The sequence below is a fragment of the Maylandia zebra genome, linkage group LG11, assembly GCF_041146795.1.
Source record: "Maylandia zebra isolate NMK-2024a linkage group LG11, Mzebra_GT3a, whole genome shotgun sequence".
Classification (NCBI taxonomy): Eukaryota; Metazoa; Chordata; class Actinopteri; order Cichliformes; family Cichlidae; genus Maylandia; species Maylandia zebra.
Genome location: NC_135177.1, coordinates 17,785,089 through 17,804,968, shown reverse-complemented (window position 1 = coordinate 17,804,968; position 19,880 = coordinate 17,785,089). Strand labels below are relative to the sequence as shown.

The following is a 19,880-nucleotide window of genomic DNA, read 5'->3' as shown; positions in this document are numbered from 1 at the left end:
GCTGTGGTTTGGAAGGCCATGTTTGCATTTTAACCTAATGGTCTTGTCTGTTTTGTCTCCCCCCTGCCCGCCAGCTTTAAACTAATATCTCCTCTTTTTGAATATGTGAATGCTGAGACTTGGGTGAAACAAAGAAAGGGTTTAGAATGATGGCTGAATAGAGAAAAACTGGTGATGTAGGTTCTTAGGAATCTTTGGTCATAAAAAGACTGGGCAGCAGGAACAGAGCTCGTGTTGAGACGATGAGCTCATGTGGATGCTTTTCCCACAAACAAGAGGCTGAAGGGAGAAAGGAGAGTTTCAGGGTTCCCACCAATCCTATCAGCTGTGTTTTTTATCTGTCTCTTGCAGCACTCGCTTGTCTGCTTTTCCCATACTCCCTGCCTCCAAACCCTCTCATCAGGTTGTCTTTTTGCTTTACCCAGAAATTAGTCAGAATCAGGCAGCTTGGTATTGTAGGTGGTTGATTTTAATGTTGTCTTTTCTACTTTTAGACTTTAGCCAGTAAAGAGTGTCTGTTTAGTAAATTGGGAAATTTGGTTTCAAGGACTTAGCTTTCCCTAAAAACGTTCCCTGGGGGTTGATATGGGAGAGAAGCTTTTTTTTTTAGGAGTCCACAGTTTAAATATTTCATGAAGAAGGCATCCATGCTCTGCGTGTAACACCGCCCTGCTCCTATGCTTCCCCTTAGGAAAAACTTAACCTTCGCCAACCTCTTTAACCTTTCGGCGACTCTCAAAACTCAGTCCTCTGTAACATCATTCATTGCATCCTTTCACCTCACCACCCACTGAAACCCACTACAACTTGAAAAATCTGTTCCCCCATATAACAAATGGGATAGTAAAAGAAAGATGCAAAGTATAACCTGTTTGGATGCAAAGAATCCAGAGAGGATGTGTTTTGGGTTTCGTTTCAACTGCTGTGTCTGAATGACACTCTCCTGTGTGGCTCTATGCAGATGAGTTCAGCCCACGTATGGGCAGGAGGACATCCAGCTCTTTGTCTCTCACCAACGGATCTGGATCACCCAGAGTCGAATCCTCTGGATCTCAGTCAGTTCCTCAGAGAAAGCGGCTCCTGAAGGCTCCCAGCCTCGCTGAACTGGACAGCTCTGACTCTGAAGTGCGTTTCTGTGTATTAGAATTTTATTTTTCCTAGATGCATTTACTTTGTGCAGAAAAAGTGACGACTGAAGTGCATGTGTATTCTGTGCATTCAGGATGAGATTGTTGGACGCAAATCAGCGAGCAGCTCCAGCGTGGCGACATCTCTGATGGATGACACTTCCCCAGAATCTGTGCTGGGGAAGAAAAGTGAGTCAGGAAGCCTTTCGACGCCCCCTGCCTCCTTAACTAAGCTATCTGCTGGCAGTGATCGATGGCTTTTAATCTTGCAGCCTTGCCAGTCACGTTTCCCAAAGTCTTTTCATTTGAAAGATTATTTATAATCAGTAGGTCTTGAGCTAAAGATTAACCAATCAATTGCTTCTTTGCAGTTAAACTTGCTCTTTTTTTCTCTCTCTCTCTCTTACGTTCTATCTATGAACACCAGCTCCACCCATGTTCCTGCCCATCTCCTCTACACCTCAACCAGAGAGGCGTAAGACCCCCCAGAGAAGACACTCTATTGAGAAGGAAACGCCCACAAATGTCCGACCGTTTCAGCCGCCCTCCAAGCAGAGCTCCAAGTCCCTGGTGAGTCAGAGCTTCGTGTATCATTTAAAAATAAACATTTGGAAATAGGATTCAGTTCAGTTCAATTCAGTTTTATTTATATAGTGCCAAATCACAACAACAGTCACCTCAGGGCGCTTTATGTTATAAGTTAAATACACTACAGGGGCAGCCAACTGTCACGACTGATTGGGGGGTTAGGGGAGAAAGACAAGACAAACGACACACTTTGGAAGAGAGTCACAACTGGACCAGATTGAAATCAAAAACAAATCTACTAATGCGTTAGTTTCAAAGGATATTCCATCGATTGCTGTTTTGACTTGTTCCAGTGGCTGTCAGTGTCCAGTGTGGTCAAATAACTTAATAATCAAAAGAAGCAGAGGGAGAACGAGATAAGTACGTAGAGCATCAAGATCTGTAGGGAAATGAGGAAGGATTGAAACTAAACACACATGCTGTCATCTCTCTTCTGTTTGCCCCTTTCTCAGGATTTCTTCCCTCCTTCTTTTACCAGAACCATCGAGTCCCTGTATCTCTGTTAAATTGCAGGCTTTCTGTTCTTCCTCCCTCCCACACACACACACACACACACCTCCACCTTCTCTTGCTCAGGTTGGAATCGAAATCTCACATCACTCCTGGATTCCCTTCCTTCTCCACCCTTCTCCCTCTACTCTGTGCCCTTTGTGGAGCTCCAACCCTATCGAGGTGTTTGTGTTGGGGTTGGTGAAGACACTTTTTGCTCTGTGCAGGAAGGTTTACATCCTTCGAAGAGACTCGGCCGAGGTTTGCCCGTCTCCCATCAGTCTGTCCCGTCATAATAACTGTAGCTGCTCATCCTCCTAATTCTTCACTAGATATCATTCACCTAGAGCAGGCTGAGGACATTGCTTTGGATATCTAACACAGTGGCTCAAACGTATAGCAACATAGAACTAACAAAGAACTGTCAGAGCGTTTACAGGAAGTAACAGGAAAGACGAACATAGGATCAAAGATCTCTTTTTTTCATGTTTCTGAACACTAAAAAGTGAATTTGAAGTTTCCTCTCCTCTGTGTTTCTGGTAACAGAGAGAAATGGGAAGAACCACGGTGCGTTAACTTGTCCTTCAGCAGTCAATCAAGGATTCATAATGTGCGACTGTTACAAAGGCCCTGAGGATGCCCTGAGTAGCAGACAAACACACCTTGTGGCTACAAACATATACAGCCTCCCCTTACAATAAAACCACAGTCATCTAGGAGTTCCCCTTATTTAATATTGCTCTCTTTGTTCCTTGAGTTCCATGTAGACATGGTCAAGACCACATTAGGTGCCCCTCCTATGGGCTAAGAACAGGAAACTGAGGGCCCAATTCACACTGGCTCACCAAGATTGCACAATAGAAGAACAGGTTGGAAAAACGGCGCATGGTCTGACGAGTTTCTGTTTCTGCTGCCACAATGTCTGTATAAATACTTAAGCCTGCTGAGGGTGTAATGGTTTGGGGGATATTTTCTTGGCACACATTTTGCCCCTTAGGACCAACTGAGCATTGTTTTAATGCCACAGCCTGCCTGAGTATTGTTGCTGACCATGTCCATCCCTTATGCCCTTATGAGTGTATCATGTTCTGATGGCTGCTTCCAGCTGGATAACAAATATAAAAAGAAATTCTCTTTTTTTAGCCAGTTCTTGAAGACAATCATTGCACGCTTTGTGAACACTATTTCTCGGCACTGCTGCAGGAAAAAAGTGTTCACTGTTTTTCCCACATCACGATTCTACTCTGAGCTGCCGTTTCTTTCACTGAACAATGAGGATATTTTTATGACCCAATTGTAGCCTGGACCCACTCTCAGTGCTCTTAAAGGTGCAGGAGAGTTGTGCATGTGTATGCTGAATGAAAAACACTGAGTCCTGTGTTTTGAGTCTGCTGGGTCCACTGACTGCTGTGCGTATAATTCTTGTTGTTGCTGCAGGAGGAGTTTTGTTTTCCTGTGGAGTGTCTGTCTCTGACGGTGGAGGAAGTGATGCACATCAGACAGGTGCTGGTGAAGGCAGAGCTGGAGAAGTTCCAGCAGTACAAAGACATCTACAATGCCATGAAGAAGGGGAAGGTAATACATCTTTTTATTGCCTAGGCTAATTCTATTATAAAGAAGTAATCTCTCTTTAATAAACAGGGATTACTTACTCTTTCTAAATGAGCACAGTTAAATTATAACACCATAAGTGGGTTAGGGAAACAGTATAACTTTTATCCTGAGAAAAATGTTTTTTTGGTTCCAAATACCTTCTTTATATTTACTGCGATCTCTATATTTCTGTTGCAGCTTTGCTTCTGTTGTCGAGCCAAAAGGTTTTCCTTCTTCACCTGGTCCTACACCTGCCAGTTCTGCAAAAAGTAAACAATTTCAGATGATTATCTTCATCTTTTTCATTAATACTCTTCTGTTTATAATTATTTAAGGATCTATGGCTGCTTTCGTTTATTCCTTCTCCTGTAACTTCTGTCAATCGTCTCTTTGCAGGCCTGTGTGCGCACAGTGCTGCAAAAAGGTAAGGCACGTGGGATAAATAAGTCCTCTTCTGCAGTATCACATCTTTGTGCTGGTGACAATAAAGTGGACCTCTTTAAAATAAATAAGTAAATAGTGTAAGATACTTCCTAATGTGGCAAATGGTGGTCACTGATCTTTGGCTAATTGCTTCCCAATCAACCAAATTCAAACTGACGACACTCTTCTCTCTTGTTTTGCATCATTACTGTGCTTCCATACGCATTGTGAGGAAGTTTTATCTCTTTCATACATGCCTTCCATCTCTGACAGATGCGGCTGCCATCCAAACCTTATTCCAGCTTGCCCATCTACTCCATTGGCTCCACCAACACTCTCCCCAGGGAGAGAATAAGTGCCATGGCTTCTGTAGGACAAGGACTGTCAGTGGCTGGAGCCCCAGGTCCATCTAAACCAGGAGGGGCTGCTGCATCCCCCGCTTTGAAAGAACCTGCAAAAGGAGCATCTAAAGGTCCCAGAAAAGCTCCTGGGGCAGCGACAACAGCAGCAGCTGCTAAAACTGACAAGTCCTCCAGTAACCCACAGCGCCACAGCATCCAGAAGACTATGTCTAAGTAAGAGCTATGAACAACACTATTCAAACTAGAAATAGCAGTGCAATAATCAAAAGGAGGAGATCATACATCTCGTGTTCGTCATCACAAACTGCACACACAATGCAAAGTAAAGGCCTTGTTCATTGTAGCTACTACTGCTTGGTACAGCGTGTCCTCTTCAGTCAGAAGATTTGTTGGGTGTTGCTGACATCTAGTGGATAAAATTGCAACTACCACATCAGAAACTGCTTGGCTGATTGTCAAACTTTACCAAATTATTCAGCGTCCTTATCAGAAAAGCAGCAAGACAATCATGAAGTTTGGATTTAATTTACCTGTATTATCATGCATGACTGAACTTTTCATTAAGTCTTTTCAGGATGAGTTGTTTCATGTGTTTTTTTGTTTTTAAACACATTTAATTGATATCCCATGGATTAAGTTAGCTATGAATGCACATTTTAGATAATTTGAAACCAAAGCTAATTCACATTGTTAATATATCAAAACAATGTTGTGTTTCGCTCCCGTTCAAGCCGAGCTCCTCTGCTGTTTCTGTCTCTGTAGGTTTTCGAAGCACGGCTCTTTAAAGTCTCATGAAGAACTGGAGCTTCCCCCAGAGCTGACGGAGGACTGGGCTACCATGGAGGTCTGTGTGGACTGCAAGAAGTTCATCTGTGACATAATCGCCTCCAGCAAACACAGTCTGTCACTGGCCACCAAGAGGGCTCGCTTAAAACGCAAGACACAGTCATTCTACATGTCCTCCCCTAAAGATAGGGAGGAGTACCATCCCTCTGAACGAACAATCAGTGAAATCTGAAACTCTGTATCTCTCCTTCTGGCTGCTTCCAGCTCCAATGGCACAACACTGGATATGATCTTACTGTATTAGTGGACGTGAGTCGGAGAAGGCTGCCTGAATGGCTGTAAGAACCTTGGTGGTGGATAGTGAGGTTTCTGGCTGCTGTGTCCTGATCGTGATCAGCTTCTCTAGACAGTACTGTAGATCTGCCAGTCTTTTTTGTGTTTTTTTTTTTTTAATAATATCATCAATATATCAGAAATACCTTTAATGTGTGGACACAGGCATTTGACTCAACAGAGACAAAGTGCAAAGGGGACTGACTTCCTTCCTCCATGATGGTGCCACGGTCTGCTCCACCTAAACTCGCGTTCACATAAAAAGCACAAAACAGAAAAGCGATCGTATTGTAAACGAAGAGTGACGGTCATCAAAAAGAAGATAAAACTGTACATTTTGTATGGGCTATAATTTAGTTTTTTACATGTATGTACAGTAAATAATTACTCGATAAAATGTCACCCTCTGTTTTCAGTTCAGACTTTTGCTGATGATGCTCAGGGAGACTCTCACTCCTCTCTGCTATTGACAGCGCTCTTGAAACCATGCTTCCTTGAGGAATTCAAGCTAAATTACCCGTTTTATTTTCCTCCAAAGGTTGCTACACAAAGAGAAATATCACCTGCTTTTATGTTGACTATAGTGCCAAATAATAACTCCTTAAATAAATATGTCACCTGATGTAGTTATTGATTTATGCAGTGGTCTTGCTAATGGAGGAAGACCACCTCAAGCGCTCCAGTCTCTGTTAAAATGAAATATTCATGTGTAATTAGACAATGATCAAAGTTCTTTAAAACACTCCTGTCATGCTTTTTATTTTGCCATCTATAGATTGTTGTAATATATTAAACATTGCCACGCTTCAAATACTGATACCAGCCTATGTCTAAATAATCTCTCGGAGTCAAAAGCTCATGCAAACGTTGTGTTTGTGAGGGGCAGCCAATCAGAATAAAGTTGATCTGGCTCCATCAAGGCCCAGTATATGATAAACAAGGATTTTAACAAAAATATAGAGATTAAAATAAGCCCTCTGAAAAACAAAGAAAAACATTTATCAGTGTTTAATGCTAATAAATATTATAAATGTACTTGATCAGATCTGTGCAGGTGGTTTCGATCAGGGATAAGTGACAGCAGTGTGGTGCTCCAGTTATTTAGTTTTGCCTTTCTCAGAAATATCTTATCAAAGGTGCTTTAGGGGGAAAAAAGGTCAAAACACAGCTGAGGCTATGTTATTGAGATTTCTAGTCCCTACCATTAACTGGTAAATGCCTTTTAAAATCTCTTAAACTGCACACCACTTGGTATGCACAGATGTCTCTAAGGTGCTTTTTTTTGTTAATTTGTGTGGTATAAATAAAGCTGATTTGAACTTTTTCAAAAGACAAGTTATAACATTAATTAATTCTCCAATCAGTCTAAAATTATGATCTCACCACAATCTATCCCAGCTTACTTTTGTGATGAACCAGTTTTGATCAGTTGTGAAGTTACGCTTGCACCCTGACGAGCTTCTATAGGCAAAAATCTCCAACTATCATTAAATACCGACTTGGAAATGGAAGCATTTGAATGACATCACCTGTTTCTAGGCAGAAGCAAAAGCACAAGCAAAGTATCTTTGATTAAAGGGAATCAAAACATCTAACAAATGTTGAGTTCACCTGCGATCCCCTCACTCCTACTCAGAGGCTGACTGAGGAAAAACACAATTTTAGGACTGTAACAATAATAATAATAATAATAATTTCAGACATTACTATGACCCAGATGGTTCAGATTTGCCTTTAAGTATTTTACCTGAAATATGTCCATTACAGCATCTTTTCAAAACATACCTTAAACTGATGCAACGCTCTTGCTTTCCCATGAATCAAGTTAATGATTTGTTTCTGTATGTTTGCAAAGATGAATCATAATACATAAAATAACAGCACGCTGCCCAGCTTTCAGTCACTCAGAGTTAATGTTAATACAATGCCTTTATGATTTCTTTTTTGTCATTCATAGTCTCACTGGCAGAGAGATATAACTTCCTCATAGCCCGGATGTTTATTTTACACTTCATCGCATTCCACGTCTTTTCATATTTTGCCTTAAAAGATGCCTTTTGTTATCGCTCTCATCTGTTGAACAGTCGTCTGCTGTTACTGTACATACATCGTTTCAAAGGGTTTGTTCTAACGTTCAGGTGTGTTGCCTCAAAGATGACAGTGCTGACAATGAGACTGCTGTAGAGCTGAGAGGGAAATTGTCCATGTGTGAAGAACAGGAGGGCTGCGAAGTCTTCAGAAGAAACCTCTCGGTGTGACAGACAGCATCATGCATGTACTACAGTGTAGCTTGTACCTTCAGTCTGTATTACCTTCAAGCTGTAACTCCCTGCAGAGAGTGCAACAAATGACAAGTATAAACAATAAACTGTAATGCAATAGCTGACCACAGCCTCATCATTTATTTATCCTCATCATTTATTTATTCATCTTTTATTTTAAAGTATCCAAAAACATAATGCCTTGTTTTTTCAAGTGTCTCCAAGTGTCTAATAGAGTTGGTAGGAAGTCTTTATTCAGTCCTGGATCATAATTTGATACCCATGAGGGTTACTAACGAAAAGAATTCAATTTCTTTTTAACTATAAAACACCAAATCATAAAACACAACAACAACAATAATAATAATAGTAGTAGTAGTAGTAATGGTGTTGTAAATAGACAATCAGAAGAAGGGAATTGTGTATATTTTGTATAATTTTGTATGTTATAATCTTTTATAATGCCTGATTGACCGGGGAAAAACAAGTTGTTCCTTTAGATTTTATTTATTAATTAATACATCATTTGAAGTTAACAAAAGGAGTGTTAAACAGGTCTGTAAATGTTTTATTCTGTCAATAAAGTTACAAGGGGAAAAAAGTGGCATTGTTACCATAGTAACATAAAGCCTGAACTTTATCTCCGGCTCTGGTTTCGTGTTAGAAATGGTTACTGGTATTCACAAAGCGAGAAAGAGAGAAGTAAGCCACAGTTTTTGCCTGGTACCCCTGCCACGTTCTTTGTCGTGAAGCGGAAATGTTAGCTAGCGCCGAGCCTAACGTTTAGCCTTCAGACACCAGTGCCAATGTCTCCGAGGTTCAAAGAGCTTGTGGTTTATTTCCGCAAGCAAGCTCTTAGACAGCGCCATGCTAAAAATAACCCATCTTTAAGAGTGTAACTTTGAATCTATCTGTTCATCGCTGCCTTCATTTTCTACAGGATGTGTTTATCCAGGATTCAGAGTCTGAGACTGGTAGCAGTACTGGAGGACTGTTCACACCAGCTGGAAATACTGGGACATATTCTCGCAATGCGGATACGCAGGGAAAGACCTGCACAGGTGATTTCACAGTATTACCACGATAACATCTGTCAACAGCTGCCTGCTGCTTTGATCTAGCAGTGTTGTGAAAAACTGTGTTTTGGGCGTTATTACATGACTGTGTGTGTGTGTGTGTGTGTGTGTGTGTGTGTGTGTGTGTGTGTGTGTGTGTGTGTGTGTGTGTGTGTGTGTGTGTGTGTGTGTGTGTGTGGTGCAGGAGAAAGCCAAGCTCAGGAAGTTGACAAGGGATTGGTAAGAAGCACAGAACACACTGAAAACAAACAAATAAACAAAGCCATTATTTATTCTCAATAATTCATCTCACTGCAGTGAATACATCTCACAGCTGATGTCCAAGCTACATTTGGAGCTGGAGGAGAAACAGTGTTTTAGCTCTCTGCTGCAGGCTGTGGAGGAAGTCGAGCAGAGGAGAAGGGATACGAACATGAAAAGGTTCTTCTTTGAATGATTTGCCAGTAATCCTGACCTTGGTGGTAAAAAAGAAGGGGGTGTTCTAAATAGAGGACAAGGAGAAAAAACACATGGAGAAATAATCAGCATCTATAATGTAAGTCACTCTCCTTTCAGGGAGGAAATGAAACAAGTGGACAAGAGAAGACAGACTCTTCTGAAACAACAAGAGGAGCTCCAACAGAAAACTCTCAAACTGCAGGTAAGAAACTGACCCATAGGGAACAACTGTGAATGAATAGCTGTAAGGGTCGAAAAAATAAGAGTTCAGTAATCCCACTACTTGGTCTCCATCCGGACCTGTATCTGCAGGTCATACACCATGAAGCAAACAAGAAAGATCATTTGTTAAAGATGAGAAGCAAAGAGAACATTAAGGAGAACGACACTGGGCTGCAGCTCAGGAAGATCCAGAGTGAGACCAGTCAGGCTGAGGCACTGCTGGAAGGGCAGCTGGAGGTAGGTCCAAATATAAGACACGCTCGGCTCTACATTTTAGATTTAAAGTCAAATGTTTAATGACTAAATAATCACCTTCATTGGCTCATCCTGTCTCAGCTGCTGAAGAAACAGTTGAAGGAGGAGGTGAGAGTTCACGAGGAGTCTCAGAAATTCCTGCTGAAGCAGCATGAGGTTGGTGAAGTAATACTATATGCAGCGTTGTGCAGCTGTGTGGCTTAGAGGCTGTACTTCAAAAAGGAGTTTTTCCTTCCCACTTTTGCCAAGTGCGTGCTCATGGGCGGTCATGTAGTTGTTGGGGTTTTCTCTGTATTATTGTGGGGTCTTTACCATACTGTATAAAGCACCTTCAGACAACTGTGTTGGGATTTGGTGCTACATAAATAAAACTAAATTGAAATTAATTAAATTAGCTTTGGAGCAGTTCACTTGAGATCGCTCGCTATTCAAAAGAAGATTTCCATCTGCTGTAATTTTTTCCCTGGTATTTTATCTGTATCCATGGAGAGCACAAGGAAGTCGCTAGCACAGAACAGGGTAGGCATCGATGACAACAAATATGACATTTGTTATAGATAAAGTCAGAAATACTATCACAGAGAGACGCGGCGGCGGAGTTGGGTTGCAAAGCAGCTTTGAGATGAACTGTGTCAAGGCTAAAGCAGCTTGAATAACTTGAATTCGCCATGTGATTGGATTCATAAGCCATCAGGAGATTTAACTAAACCAACACGCGGCCACGTCCAGATGCCTTCCTGACCGCTCCGCTCCGACTATCCACTTTTCTTGTTTTTTACCTATTTTTTGCTCTGGTTTACATCCCAAAATCCTCTAGTCTTATAGTATACGACAGCGGATCACTTGTAAACATCGGTGCCAAGGTTGCACATCTAATCTTGGACACTTTTAATCCTGACCCTTCCTGGCCGCCAGAGATTCTACGCGGCGCGGAGAACAACAAAGGACGGGCCGCTCATCCGAGGCACAGAACAAAGAAGCGCCGGGGAAAACGCGCTGGTATTAGGAACAGACTGAGACAGCAGGCGCATCGCGCACCACTGCCCAGTATCCTACTGGCCAATGTACAATCCATGGAGAACAAGCTCGATGACCTAAGAGCAAGGGTCACCTTCCAACGTGACATGAGGGACTGCAACATTCTGTGCTTCACGGAGACATGGCTGACCCCCACCGTGCCGGACCAGGCCGTAACTCCGTCGGATTCATTCTTTGTGCTCCGCGCGGACAGAACGGCAGAGTCGAACAAAACCAAAGGTGGGGGAGTGTGTTTCATGATAAACAGAAAGTGGTGTGATGTCAGGAGCATTTCTACTCTCTCCAGCGGCTGCTCGCCACATCTGGAGTTCCTGAGCATTAAGTGCCGCCCTTTCTATCTGCCCCGTGAGTTCACCTCAGTCATCGCCACGGCGGTCTACATCCCACCCCAAGCGGACACAGGTATGGCTTTGTCCGAATTACATGATGTGCTGAGCTCGCTTCAAAACAAGGACCCGGGAGCAGCCCTCATTGTAGCAGGAGACTTTAACAAAGCGAACCTCAGACAAGTCATGCCAAACTTTTACCAGCATGTCTCGTGTCCAACGAGAGGGGATCGGATTTTGGATCACTGCTACACGCCATACAAGCAGGGCTACAAAGCTGTCTCACACCCGGCTTTTGGGAAGTCTGACCACAACGCCATCTTCCTCATTCCCCAGTATAAACAAAGCATACGGAGGGAAGACGTGACCAAGAGGGAGGTAAAACGGTGGACTGCCCAATCAGAAGCTACGCTACAGGACGCACTCAACGACGTAGACTGGGACATGTTCAGAGCATGCGCAGTCGACATCAACGAGTTTACGGAAGTAGCAGTATGCTTCGTCAATATGCTAGCGGAGGAGATTATCCCCACTGCGAGAGTCACCACATTCCCAAACCAGAAACCGTGGATGGACAGATCGATCCGCACTGCAGTAAACGCCAGGACCGCCTCCTACAACGCGGGTCTCGCCACTGGCGATATGAGCGCCTACAAAGCGGCATCATACGGCGTGCGGCGCGCGGTGAGAGATGCCAAACGCAGGTACCGGGAACGTGTGGAGTCCCGCTTCCACCAGGGCGACACACGGAGTATGTGGCACGGACTACGCACCATTACGGACTACAAAGCCAGGGACACTGCGCCGATCAACGCCGACTCTGCATTCACCAACAAGCTGAATCGGTTCTACGGCCGTTTCGAGGTTAGCCAGGCGGCTAATGCTATCTACCGCCTGACTACCGAGGACAGTGACGTCATCAGCGAGAGACCGGTGACCAGCATCGCGGAGCATGACGTCCGAGCGGCACTGAGGAGAGTGAACACAAGGAAAGCGGCGGGGCCAGACGGCATCACCGGCCGTCTGCTGCGCTGCTGTGCTGACCAGCTAGCAGGTGTGTTCACTTACATCTTCAACGAGTCCCTGGCGAAGTCTGTGGTCCCCACATGCTTCAAAAGATCCACCATCATCCCTGTGCCCAAGAACAGCAACCCCTCATCCCTGAACGATTACCGGCCAGTTGCACTGACCTCGGTAGTAATGAAGGTGTTTGAGAGGCTGCTGAAGAACATCATCTCCTCCTCCATCCCAGACACCACAGATCCGCTGCAGTTCGCCTACAGATCCGACAGATCCACAGAGGATGCCATCGCCCACGTCCTACACACCACTCTCAGCCACGTGGACAAGAAACAGGGTAACTATGTGCGAATGCTGTTTGTTGATTACAGTTCAGCGTTTAACACAATAGTGCCCTGCAGACTGTTCACAAAGCTGAGGGATCTGGGACTTAACAGCCGTCTGTGTGCATGGGTGTTGGACTTCCTCACTGGCAGAACTCAGGTGGTGAGGGTGGGCAGGTGCTTCTCCAACAGCATCACCATCAACACAGGAGCCCCTCAGGGATGTGTCCTCTCGCCACTGCTCTACTCCCTCTACACTTCAGACTGTGTGGCCACCCATGGCTCCAACACCATTGTGAAGTTTGCTGACGACACAGTGGTGTTGGGTGCCATCTCCAACAACGATGAGGCGGCCTACATGGATGAAGTGAAGAATCTGGCATCGTGGTGCCAGGACAACCACCTCCAGCTGAACGTCAGCAAGACCAAGGAGCTGGTGGTGGACTTCAGAAGGGGTCAGCACAGAGACTACAAGCCCATCATCATCAATGGAGCGCCAGTGGAGAGGGTGCAGTCCTTCAAGTATCTTGGTGTCCACATCTCCTCAGACCTGACATGGACTGCCCACATTCAGGTCCAGACCAAAAAGGCTAGGCAGCGCCTGTATCACCTACTAGGGCTGGGCGATATGACCCAAAATTCATATCTCGATATTTTTTAGCTGGATGGCGATATAAGATATATATCTCGATTTTTTTTTTTAAGCCATAAAGTAAGAACAAAAAGAGAGTTCTTAGTCAAAGCTGTGTCCCAGATGTCACACAGGCACTTTTATTAACATACAGCACAGATGTACATGAAAAATTACTCAAAATTAAATTATGAGAATTCATTAAATAATAATGCTCCATAAATAAAAGAAAACAAGGTTGTTTTTGTGCTAAACAAAGAGCTCACAATTGTGCAGTCAAAATGTAAACTAAAAGACACTGAGCGTAATAACAAAGACAGATTTCACAGCTGCTCTGTTCCCAAGTTTTACTGTGTGACTGATAGCCTGGAGTTTGAAATCCGCTTCATAACCACCTCTCTTACAGGTGCCATTTATGGTCCTTATACACACACAATACGGTAATATTACGTTGATGCACAGTACGTATCACTCCGCGAAGCTCCTCGGTAGCCGTAATGCGCCGACAATCTATCAAGCGGTGCAGCTCCGTAGCTTACCAAAGTCGTACTCAAACATTTTTGACAGATTGCTGAGCGCCGTGTACCACATAAAATCGGTTCGCGGCCATCAAGCACAACCAGAATTCATACATAAGGCGCGCTATCAACTTTTGAGAGAATGAAAGGATTTTAGGGTTAGCGCTGTTAGCTCGTTAGCATGTTTAGCTCGTTAGCACGTTGACGCCGTCCAGCCCCACGCATGGGGCGATGCGCAGTAACTCGTTAACGGAGATTTGCCGTGTCCGTCTTGTCGCTGCCTGCACGTGAAGCGATGGGGGAGGAGGGGGAGTTGTCTTCAGTGAAGGCGAGGCGGAGTAACGTTGTGTAGAGACAAAAGTGGACGAAAGAGAGGCAAACTTGCGGCTCCACAACTATAATTATAACGTAACATAGACTATATCGATATAAAGGATATTGTCACATCTTATATCTCGTATAAAAATATATCGATATGTTTTAAAAACTCGATATATCGCCCAGCTCTATCACCTACGACAACTGAGGAAGTTCAGGGTCTCTCCAAAGATCCTCAGGATTTTCTATACAGGCGCTGTGGAGAGCATCCTCACACAGAACATGACATCGTGGTTTGGGAACAGCTGTGTGAAGGACCAAAAAGCTCTCCAGAGAGTGATCCGTACAGCAGAACGCTGCTGCAGGATTGCTCTCCCCCCGCTTCAGGACACCTACACCAGGAGATGCCGGACTAGAGCAGCGCAGATACTGAAGGACCCGTCCCATCCTGGCAGCAAACTGTTCCAACTTCTGCAATCTGGTAGAAGGTTCCGCATCTTCCGGGCAAGGACAGAGAGACTCAAGAGGAGCTTCTATCCCCAAGCCATCCGTGCCCTAAACACACACACCCGCCCTCTCACATCATCTATAATTGACTGAGACAGGACTCTTCCAGACACTAAACCAAGGAACAATGTACATTTCAATTCCTTTAATTTTAAATATGTTTATATTGTCTATCCTGTAAAATAGTCAGATGTCTATTCATATTAATGTACAGAATTCACCTGCTTGCTGCTACTACTGCACATTCACCCAGTGTATATACTATATGTATGTATATATATATATATATATATATATATATAATGTTCTTCCTCTACAACCCCCCCCCCCCCAATTTTTGCACATGTCGAGGAGCGTGTCAGGCTACATTTCACTGTGTGTTATACTTGTATAACTATGCATGTGACAAATAAAGAACCTTGAACTTGAACACTGTGCTCAGTTTTGTGTGTGTGTGTGTGTGTCCTTTCAGTTTCTCTAAAACTAAAAAGCTCTTTCCTGGTTTGTCGCTTGTATGGATTCATAGTTTCTGTGGTTTGGGCTCATCTTTATCAAGTAGCTGATCTTTTTGTGTTTGTCATTCTCCAGAAGACTGTTTATCTCATTAATTTGATTGCTGATAATATGGTGAACCTAACTTTGCACTGTTGCTGATCAGGAGCTGCAGCAGCTGCTGCATGAGCTGCAGAAGCACACAGAGCAGATGGTGCAGGAGAAGAGCAAGCAGCTCCACAACATGTGCTTCAAAAAGGACCTGAACTTAGACAGGCTGGAGGACATGAAAATGAAGGTTGGCGGCTCACGGTGCTGAACAGATGCAGATGCTAATTAGTTCGTTATTAAGTGAATGTCAATTACTTCCTGATTTCAGTTCAAGGAGATGGAGCAGATGGTGATGGAGGACAGGGAGGAGCAAGAGAAACTGTACCAACAGCAGGCACGGATCAGAGCTGCCACCAAGGTAACAGTATCCAACACAGTTCATGCTCTTTAAGTTCGGTTGTTCTCGTATTCAAGAACAACGCTAAGGAATACGAGGGTATTCAGCAGGCAGAATGAACATGGACTGCGGCATATTCATTCCCAACCACGGCAGACGGCTGCCCCTCTCTGAGTCTGGTTCTGCTGGAGGTTTCTTCCTGTTAAAAGGGAGTTTTCCCTTTCCACTGTTGCCAAAGTGCTTGCTCATAGTGGGTCATATGACTGTTGGTTTTTGCTGTATGTATTATTGTACGGTCTACCTTACGATATAAAGCACCTTGAGGTGACTGTTGTTTTGATTTGCCGCTGTATAAATACAACTGAACTGAATCCCTGTTTCTGTGCAGCTGCAGGCCTGGTGGAGAGGCTGCATCGTACGCCGAGGACTCTGCGGTTTTAAAAAAGCTGAGAAAGGCAAGAAAGGGAACAAGAAGGAAAGAAGGAAAAAGAAGAAATGACTTTTTGATAGTGCTGCCGAATGTCATTGACATGATCATCTGAATAAAAACAAACACTAATGCAGTATGTGAAGTCTTTATTATAAATATAATAGCAGTTACCGTTACAACAGTTAAAACTCATTCATTCATAGTCCTCTTACTCAGTTTTATGTACATAACAAAGTCACAGTTATTTTATATTAAGCAATATCAAATATAGAGACACAGGAAATCAAAATCACCTCTGGTAATAAATACTACTAAATAGTCTACTTTTAATGACCATAGGCCATACATTTTAACCCAAGCCCATATCATGACGTGACAGACATAAGATAACATTTGGTAAATGGCCTGTATTTGTATAGCGCTTTACTAGTCCCTAAGGACCCCAAAGCACTTTACACAACCTGTCATCCACCCATTCACACACTGGTGATGGCAAGCTACATTGTAGCCACAGACACCCTGGGGCGCACTGACAGAAGCGAGGCTGCCGGACACTGGCGCAACCGGGCCCTCTGACCACCACCAGTAGGCAACGAGTGAAGTGTCTTGCTCAAGGACACAACGACCGAGACTGTCCAAGCTGGGGCTTGAACCAGCAACCTTCCGATTACAAGGCGAACTCCCAACTCTTGAGCCATGATTGCCCCCGATTAGAACATTTACATAACAAACAAAAAGCTTTCCCTCATGTCAACTAAAAGAGACCAGAGCGAAAAATCAACAGTCATGATGGTCAAAATGCCCACAAAACAGCTCTTTTTTGTGTTTTATAATAATAAACTGCTTATCTGGCAGAGTTTTTGATTAGCAGAGACATTGTTACCTCTCACCTCCAGACTGAAAATGTTTGCCCTGATACTAAGCTGAAGTTATAATCGTGGCTACAGTGTTTCTTGAGTCTGCATGTGTGTGTACATGTGGCACACTTGTGAATCTTCCGTTTTAGCTGGACGGCTGGCTCATATCAACATGCATGCTGTTGTTGTCTCCAATGATGGTGTAGCTGACGTGGGAGCTGTGGATGCTGACACTTGGATGCTCTTCTGATGGAGGAAGTGGTGGCAAAGCAGCATCCTGTGCTGACTCCTGTTTCCCACCGTAGCAGCTAAACCTCATCTGACCTGTAACACAACTCAAATTAAAAGCTTGCACTTCACATGAGTGCAGTCGGCATAGCGTATTTTAAAGAGATGTTCAGCTGGCCAGGCTTTGCTGTTACACACCTTTCATGTGGCGCTCAGTTTCCTGCATGAGAGGCTGACACTCGGCCACTGTATGGGTGCCGTTTCCAATGACGCAGTCAATCAACGTGGAGTTGCTGATGTTGACGATCAGTATTGTTGACGGCGGACTCTGAAGGGCCATTGCTGTGTGACGGGGAAAGCAGGAGAAAAGGGAAGAGAAAATGAGAAGTTGTTGATCCATAGTGATGTCACAGTTTTAAGTTCCTGAATGTGCGGCGAACGTCAAAAAAAAAACTTCCATCACGCAGTACGCCTCCAGGCTCGTGAAAAATAAGTAATGGAAAACATAAAGATGGGGAAAAGGGGAAGCAAAAGATTTTACCAAAAAAGATTTAAGGAAGCCAACGTTTTATTGAACATATAAAGTTAAAATGTTACCTTGAATGTTTTTATTCTCCTTGGGCTGATGAGTTTTAGCTGTAAAGGCAATAAGAGAGGGAAGGTTACTTTTTTACTAATGACACATTATCTTTCCAGCTTACACAGACAAACTGAAAGTTCATCGTGATTATAACGACAAAACACAAATAAACAGATGTATTCATGCAATTATAGTTATGTAAAGAATAAATGTAAAATCTACCTCCAATAAAGTCATTTTTGTTCGGTTTTGTTTTTGTTTTTTACCTGAGCAACATGTGACTTTTTCACACATCACAGGGTCAAAAGGCAGGCAGAGCAGCTGACAGGCCCTTATGCAGCTCTTCTGCACCGCTCTTTGCACCAATTGGATCACGGTGGCCACGGTGGAGGTTTTAGATGGCATCACCTGGAGGGAGGGGGCACAAAAAAATACATTAAAAAAATATGAGTATGGATGACATGACGTCTTTTAAAATGAAAACGTGTTTTTCTGCAGAGGCAACTGAGTCGGCGGTTTTTTCGTCTGCAAACCACATCCCACCCGGACAGGCCACCTGTGTATTATATCTAGGTCACGTGACGTCTTCCCTACAACAAGTCGATGAGAATTTTCTTTCTTCACGAACAAAACACGGAAACCGTGCTACATCCCAAAGAAGTTTTAAACTTAAGCAAAACTACTTTAAAAGTATTTCCCCCACATTACAAATAGTGAAATGAAATACATGGTATTCTACAATAGGACATGATAACTTAGAAGAGAGGCATACTCAGATTTCAGACATGACATCCCGCCCGTTATTGAAGCAGAAAGCTCTAAATAATCTCACCTGATTTAACAAGCTTCCTTCTTTCGTCTTTGCAAAGCTGTTGTTAATAAAAGGAGACAGTGGCAGAGGGTCAGTGCTATCCATCTTTCGCCAGTTTGTGATACTGTCCTTGTGAGACGCGCTCGTACTCACGCCGACTGATAAACCGTAGTTTGGGAAAAGCCCCTGCGCATGCGCACTTTAACTCGGGGTTTCCATGCAGTTAACTTCAGGTTCAGAGGGGTTTCTCTGTAATGTTTGTATTGCTGTGGACATTATTCTGTTACACTTTTGTGTTTTATGTGATTGTGATGAGACAGTAACATTAGAGATGCTGTTAAACACTAAGTTAAAGATTTCCTTCTTTATTTTCACGCAGATGCGACCTTCACTAAACCTCGGACTTTTTATTTTCCCCTTGAAATCCAAAACATGTCCTAATGATTTATTAACAAAAAAGACACGATCAAATCTAAATTACTTATATTTTGCACTGTAGCATCGAGGCCGATAGCATGAAATGATGCAACTTCGTGCAAGTAGGTTTTGGTTTGTGGTTAGCCTGCTGAGGCTGCTAGCAGGGTAGCCTAACAGAGAAATCTTTTCAATGTGTGAGTGAAATCTTTTTAAATGCGCCCAATAAAGTCAGATATCAACCATTTGTTCTTCTAAATTATGGTATTACATGAAATAAGTATAGTTATAGATGTATATAAAGCAGATAAAGACTGTTAACAAGATAAACAATAACCGGTCATTCTCATGAGGTAATGGGGCATCCCCGCACACGCATACTGTTTCAGTGGCGAGGCAAACTGTGGGCATCTACCGTAAGCTAATATGGCACACAGCAACAAAGACCCAGAAATTAGTGTAAAATCACGAATCAACTTTTAAAATGTTTTCTTGTAATGTATTAAAGCTTATTCTAGCCCCCATGTCCGATTATTATATAAGTAGCATTTACCTGTCGAAGCTGGGCGGGTTAGAGCAGATGTTTCACAATATGTCTGATTTCTAACCCCTTGAGAGTATAAAGCTACTATAAAAAGGAAATCTAATCATCATTGCCTTAAATATAAATCGATGCCTGCTACCCGTCATGTAACCTAACAATGACCACAAACCCCTTGTTTAGCTTTTGTCAGTTAAACATGGCTCATCATAAACTTGACCACAAAACTCTAAAATTGGTTATTGCATTACAAGTAAGATGATATCTTTCTTACATCTTTCTCCATTTCTGCACACCTGTATACATCCAGGACACAGACGGGCAAGGAAGATTACTGCAGGGGGCTGCAGTCCATCAGGAGGTTGCAATCTATCGGGACCAGAGATGGGCAGTAATGCGTTACAAGTAACGTGTTACTGTAATCTGATTACTTTTTTAGAGCAAT

The 19,880-nt window shown here is 43.3% G+C and overlaps 3 protein-coding genes across 7 annotated transcripts in view; 2 read left to right on the top strand and 1 right to left on the bottom strand.

The window, feature by feature from the left end:
• The window catches only part of LOC101466766 (protein spire homolog 1), a 37,078-nt gene extending 28,991 nt beyond the window's left edge, over positions 1–8,087 (top strand). For all 4 annotated transcript variants that reach the window (XM_004541594.3, XM_004541595.3, XM_076889896.1 and 1 more), the window contains 8 exons: positions 962–1,125; positions 1,223–1,316; positions 1,555–1,697; positions 3,642–3,779; positions 3,996–4,066; positions 4,194–4,221; positions 4,494–4,795; positions 5,345–8,087. In XM_004541594.3, the coding sequence (XP_004541651.2) occupies positions 962–1,125; positions 1,223–1,316; positions 1,555–1,697; positions 3,642–3,779; positions 3,996–4,066; positions 4,194–4,221; positions 4,494–4,795; positions 5,345–5,600 (1,196 nt within the window). In that variant the 3' untranslated portion in view covers positions 5,601–8,087. The remainder of the gene's footprint in view (positions 1–961; positions 1,126–1,222; positions 1,317–1,554; positions 1,698–3,641; positions 3,780–3,995; positions 4,067–4,193; positions 4,222–4,493; positions 4,796–5,344) is intronic.
• Positions 8,088–8,542: 455 nt separating this feature from the next.
• On the top strand, positions 8,543–16,137 carry drc9 (dynein regulatory complex subunit 9). Of its 2 annotated transcripts, XM_004541597.3 has the most exons (10): positions 8,543–8,664; positions 8,903–9,023; positions 9,223–9,257; positions 9,352–9,458; positions 9,594–9,678; positions 9,789–9,935; positions 10,035–10,109; positions 15,293–15,424; positions 15,506–15,595; positions 15,963–16,137. In XM_004541597.3, exons 1-10 carry the CDS (start codon positions 8,629–8,631, stop codon positions 16,071–16,073), a joined length of 939 nt encoding a protein of 312 aa, XP_004541654.1. In that variant the 5' UTR covers positions 8,543–8,628; the 3' UTR covers positions 16,074–16,137. The 2 variants fall into 2 exon arrangements, with proteins under 2 accessions (XP_004541654.1, XP_012779957.1); XM_012924503.2 differs by lacking the exon at positions 8,543–8,664 and having other exon boundaries at positions 8,928–9,023; positions 9,336–9,458.
• On the bottom strand, positions 16,134–18,638 carry LOC143421060 (uncharacterized). The gene is made up of 5 exons (XM_076889895.1): positions 18,502–18,638; positions 17,936–18,077; positions 17,687–17,725; positions 17,288–17,431; positions 16,134–17,185 (listed from the first exon to the last, which is right to left on the bottom strand). The coding sequence occupies exons 1-5, from the start codon at positions 18,583–18,585 to the stop codon at positions 17,007–17,009; spliced, it is 588 nt and encodes a 195-aa protein (XP_076746010.1). The 5' UTR covers positions 18,586–18,638; the 3' UTR covers positions 16,134–17,006.
• Between the last annotated feature and the right edge of the window lie 1,242 nt (positions 18,639–19,880).

What these genes read in the sequence shown, in the direction of transcription:
- drc9 (XM_004541597.3), top strand. Translation starts at nt 8,629, where the DNA reads ATGGTTACTGGTATTCACAAAGCGAGAAAGAGAGAA. An exon ending in AGGGATACGAACATGAAAAG is followed by an intron (nt 9,459 to 9,593) that starts GTTCTTCTTTGA and finishes CTCTCCTTTCAG; the next exon opens with GGAGGAAATGAAACAAGTGG. An exon ending in TGGAGGACATGAAAATGAAG is followed by an intron (nt 15,425 to 15,505) that starts GTTGGCGGCTCA and finishes TCCTGATTTCAG; the next exon opens with TTCAAGGAGATGGAGCAGAT.
- LOC143421060 (XM_076889895.1), bottom strand. Translation starts at nt 18,585, where the DNA reads ATGGATAGCACTGACCCTCTGCCACTGTCTCCTTTTATTAACAACAGC. An exon ending in AAAAGTCACATGTTGCTCAG is followed by an intron (nt 17,726 to 17,935) that starts GTAAAAAACAAA and finishes TTGCCTTTACAG; the next exon opens with CTAAAACTCATCAGCCCAAG. An exon ending in GGAGAATAAAAACATTCAAG is followed by an intron (nt 17,432 to 17,686) that starts GTAACATTTTAA and finishes CCCGTCACACAG; the next exon opens with CAATGGCCCTTCAGAGTCCG.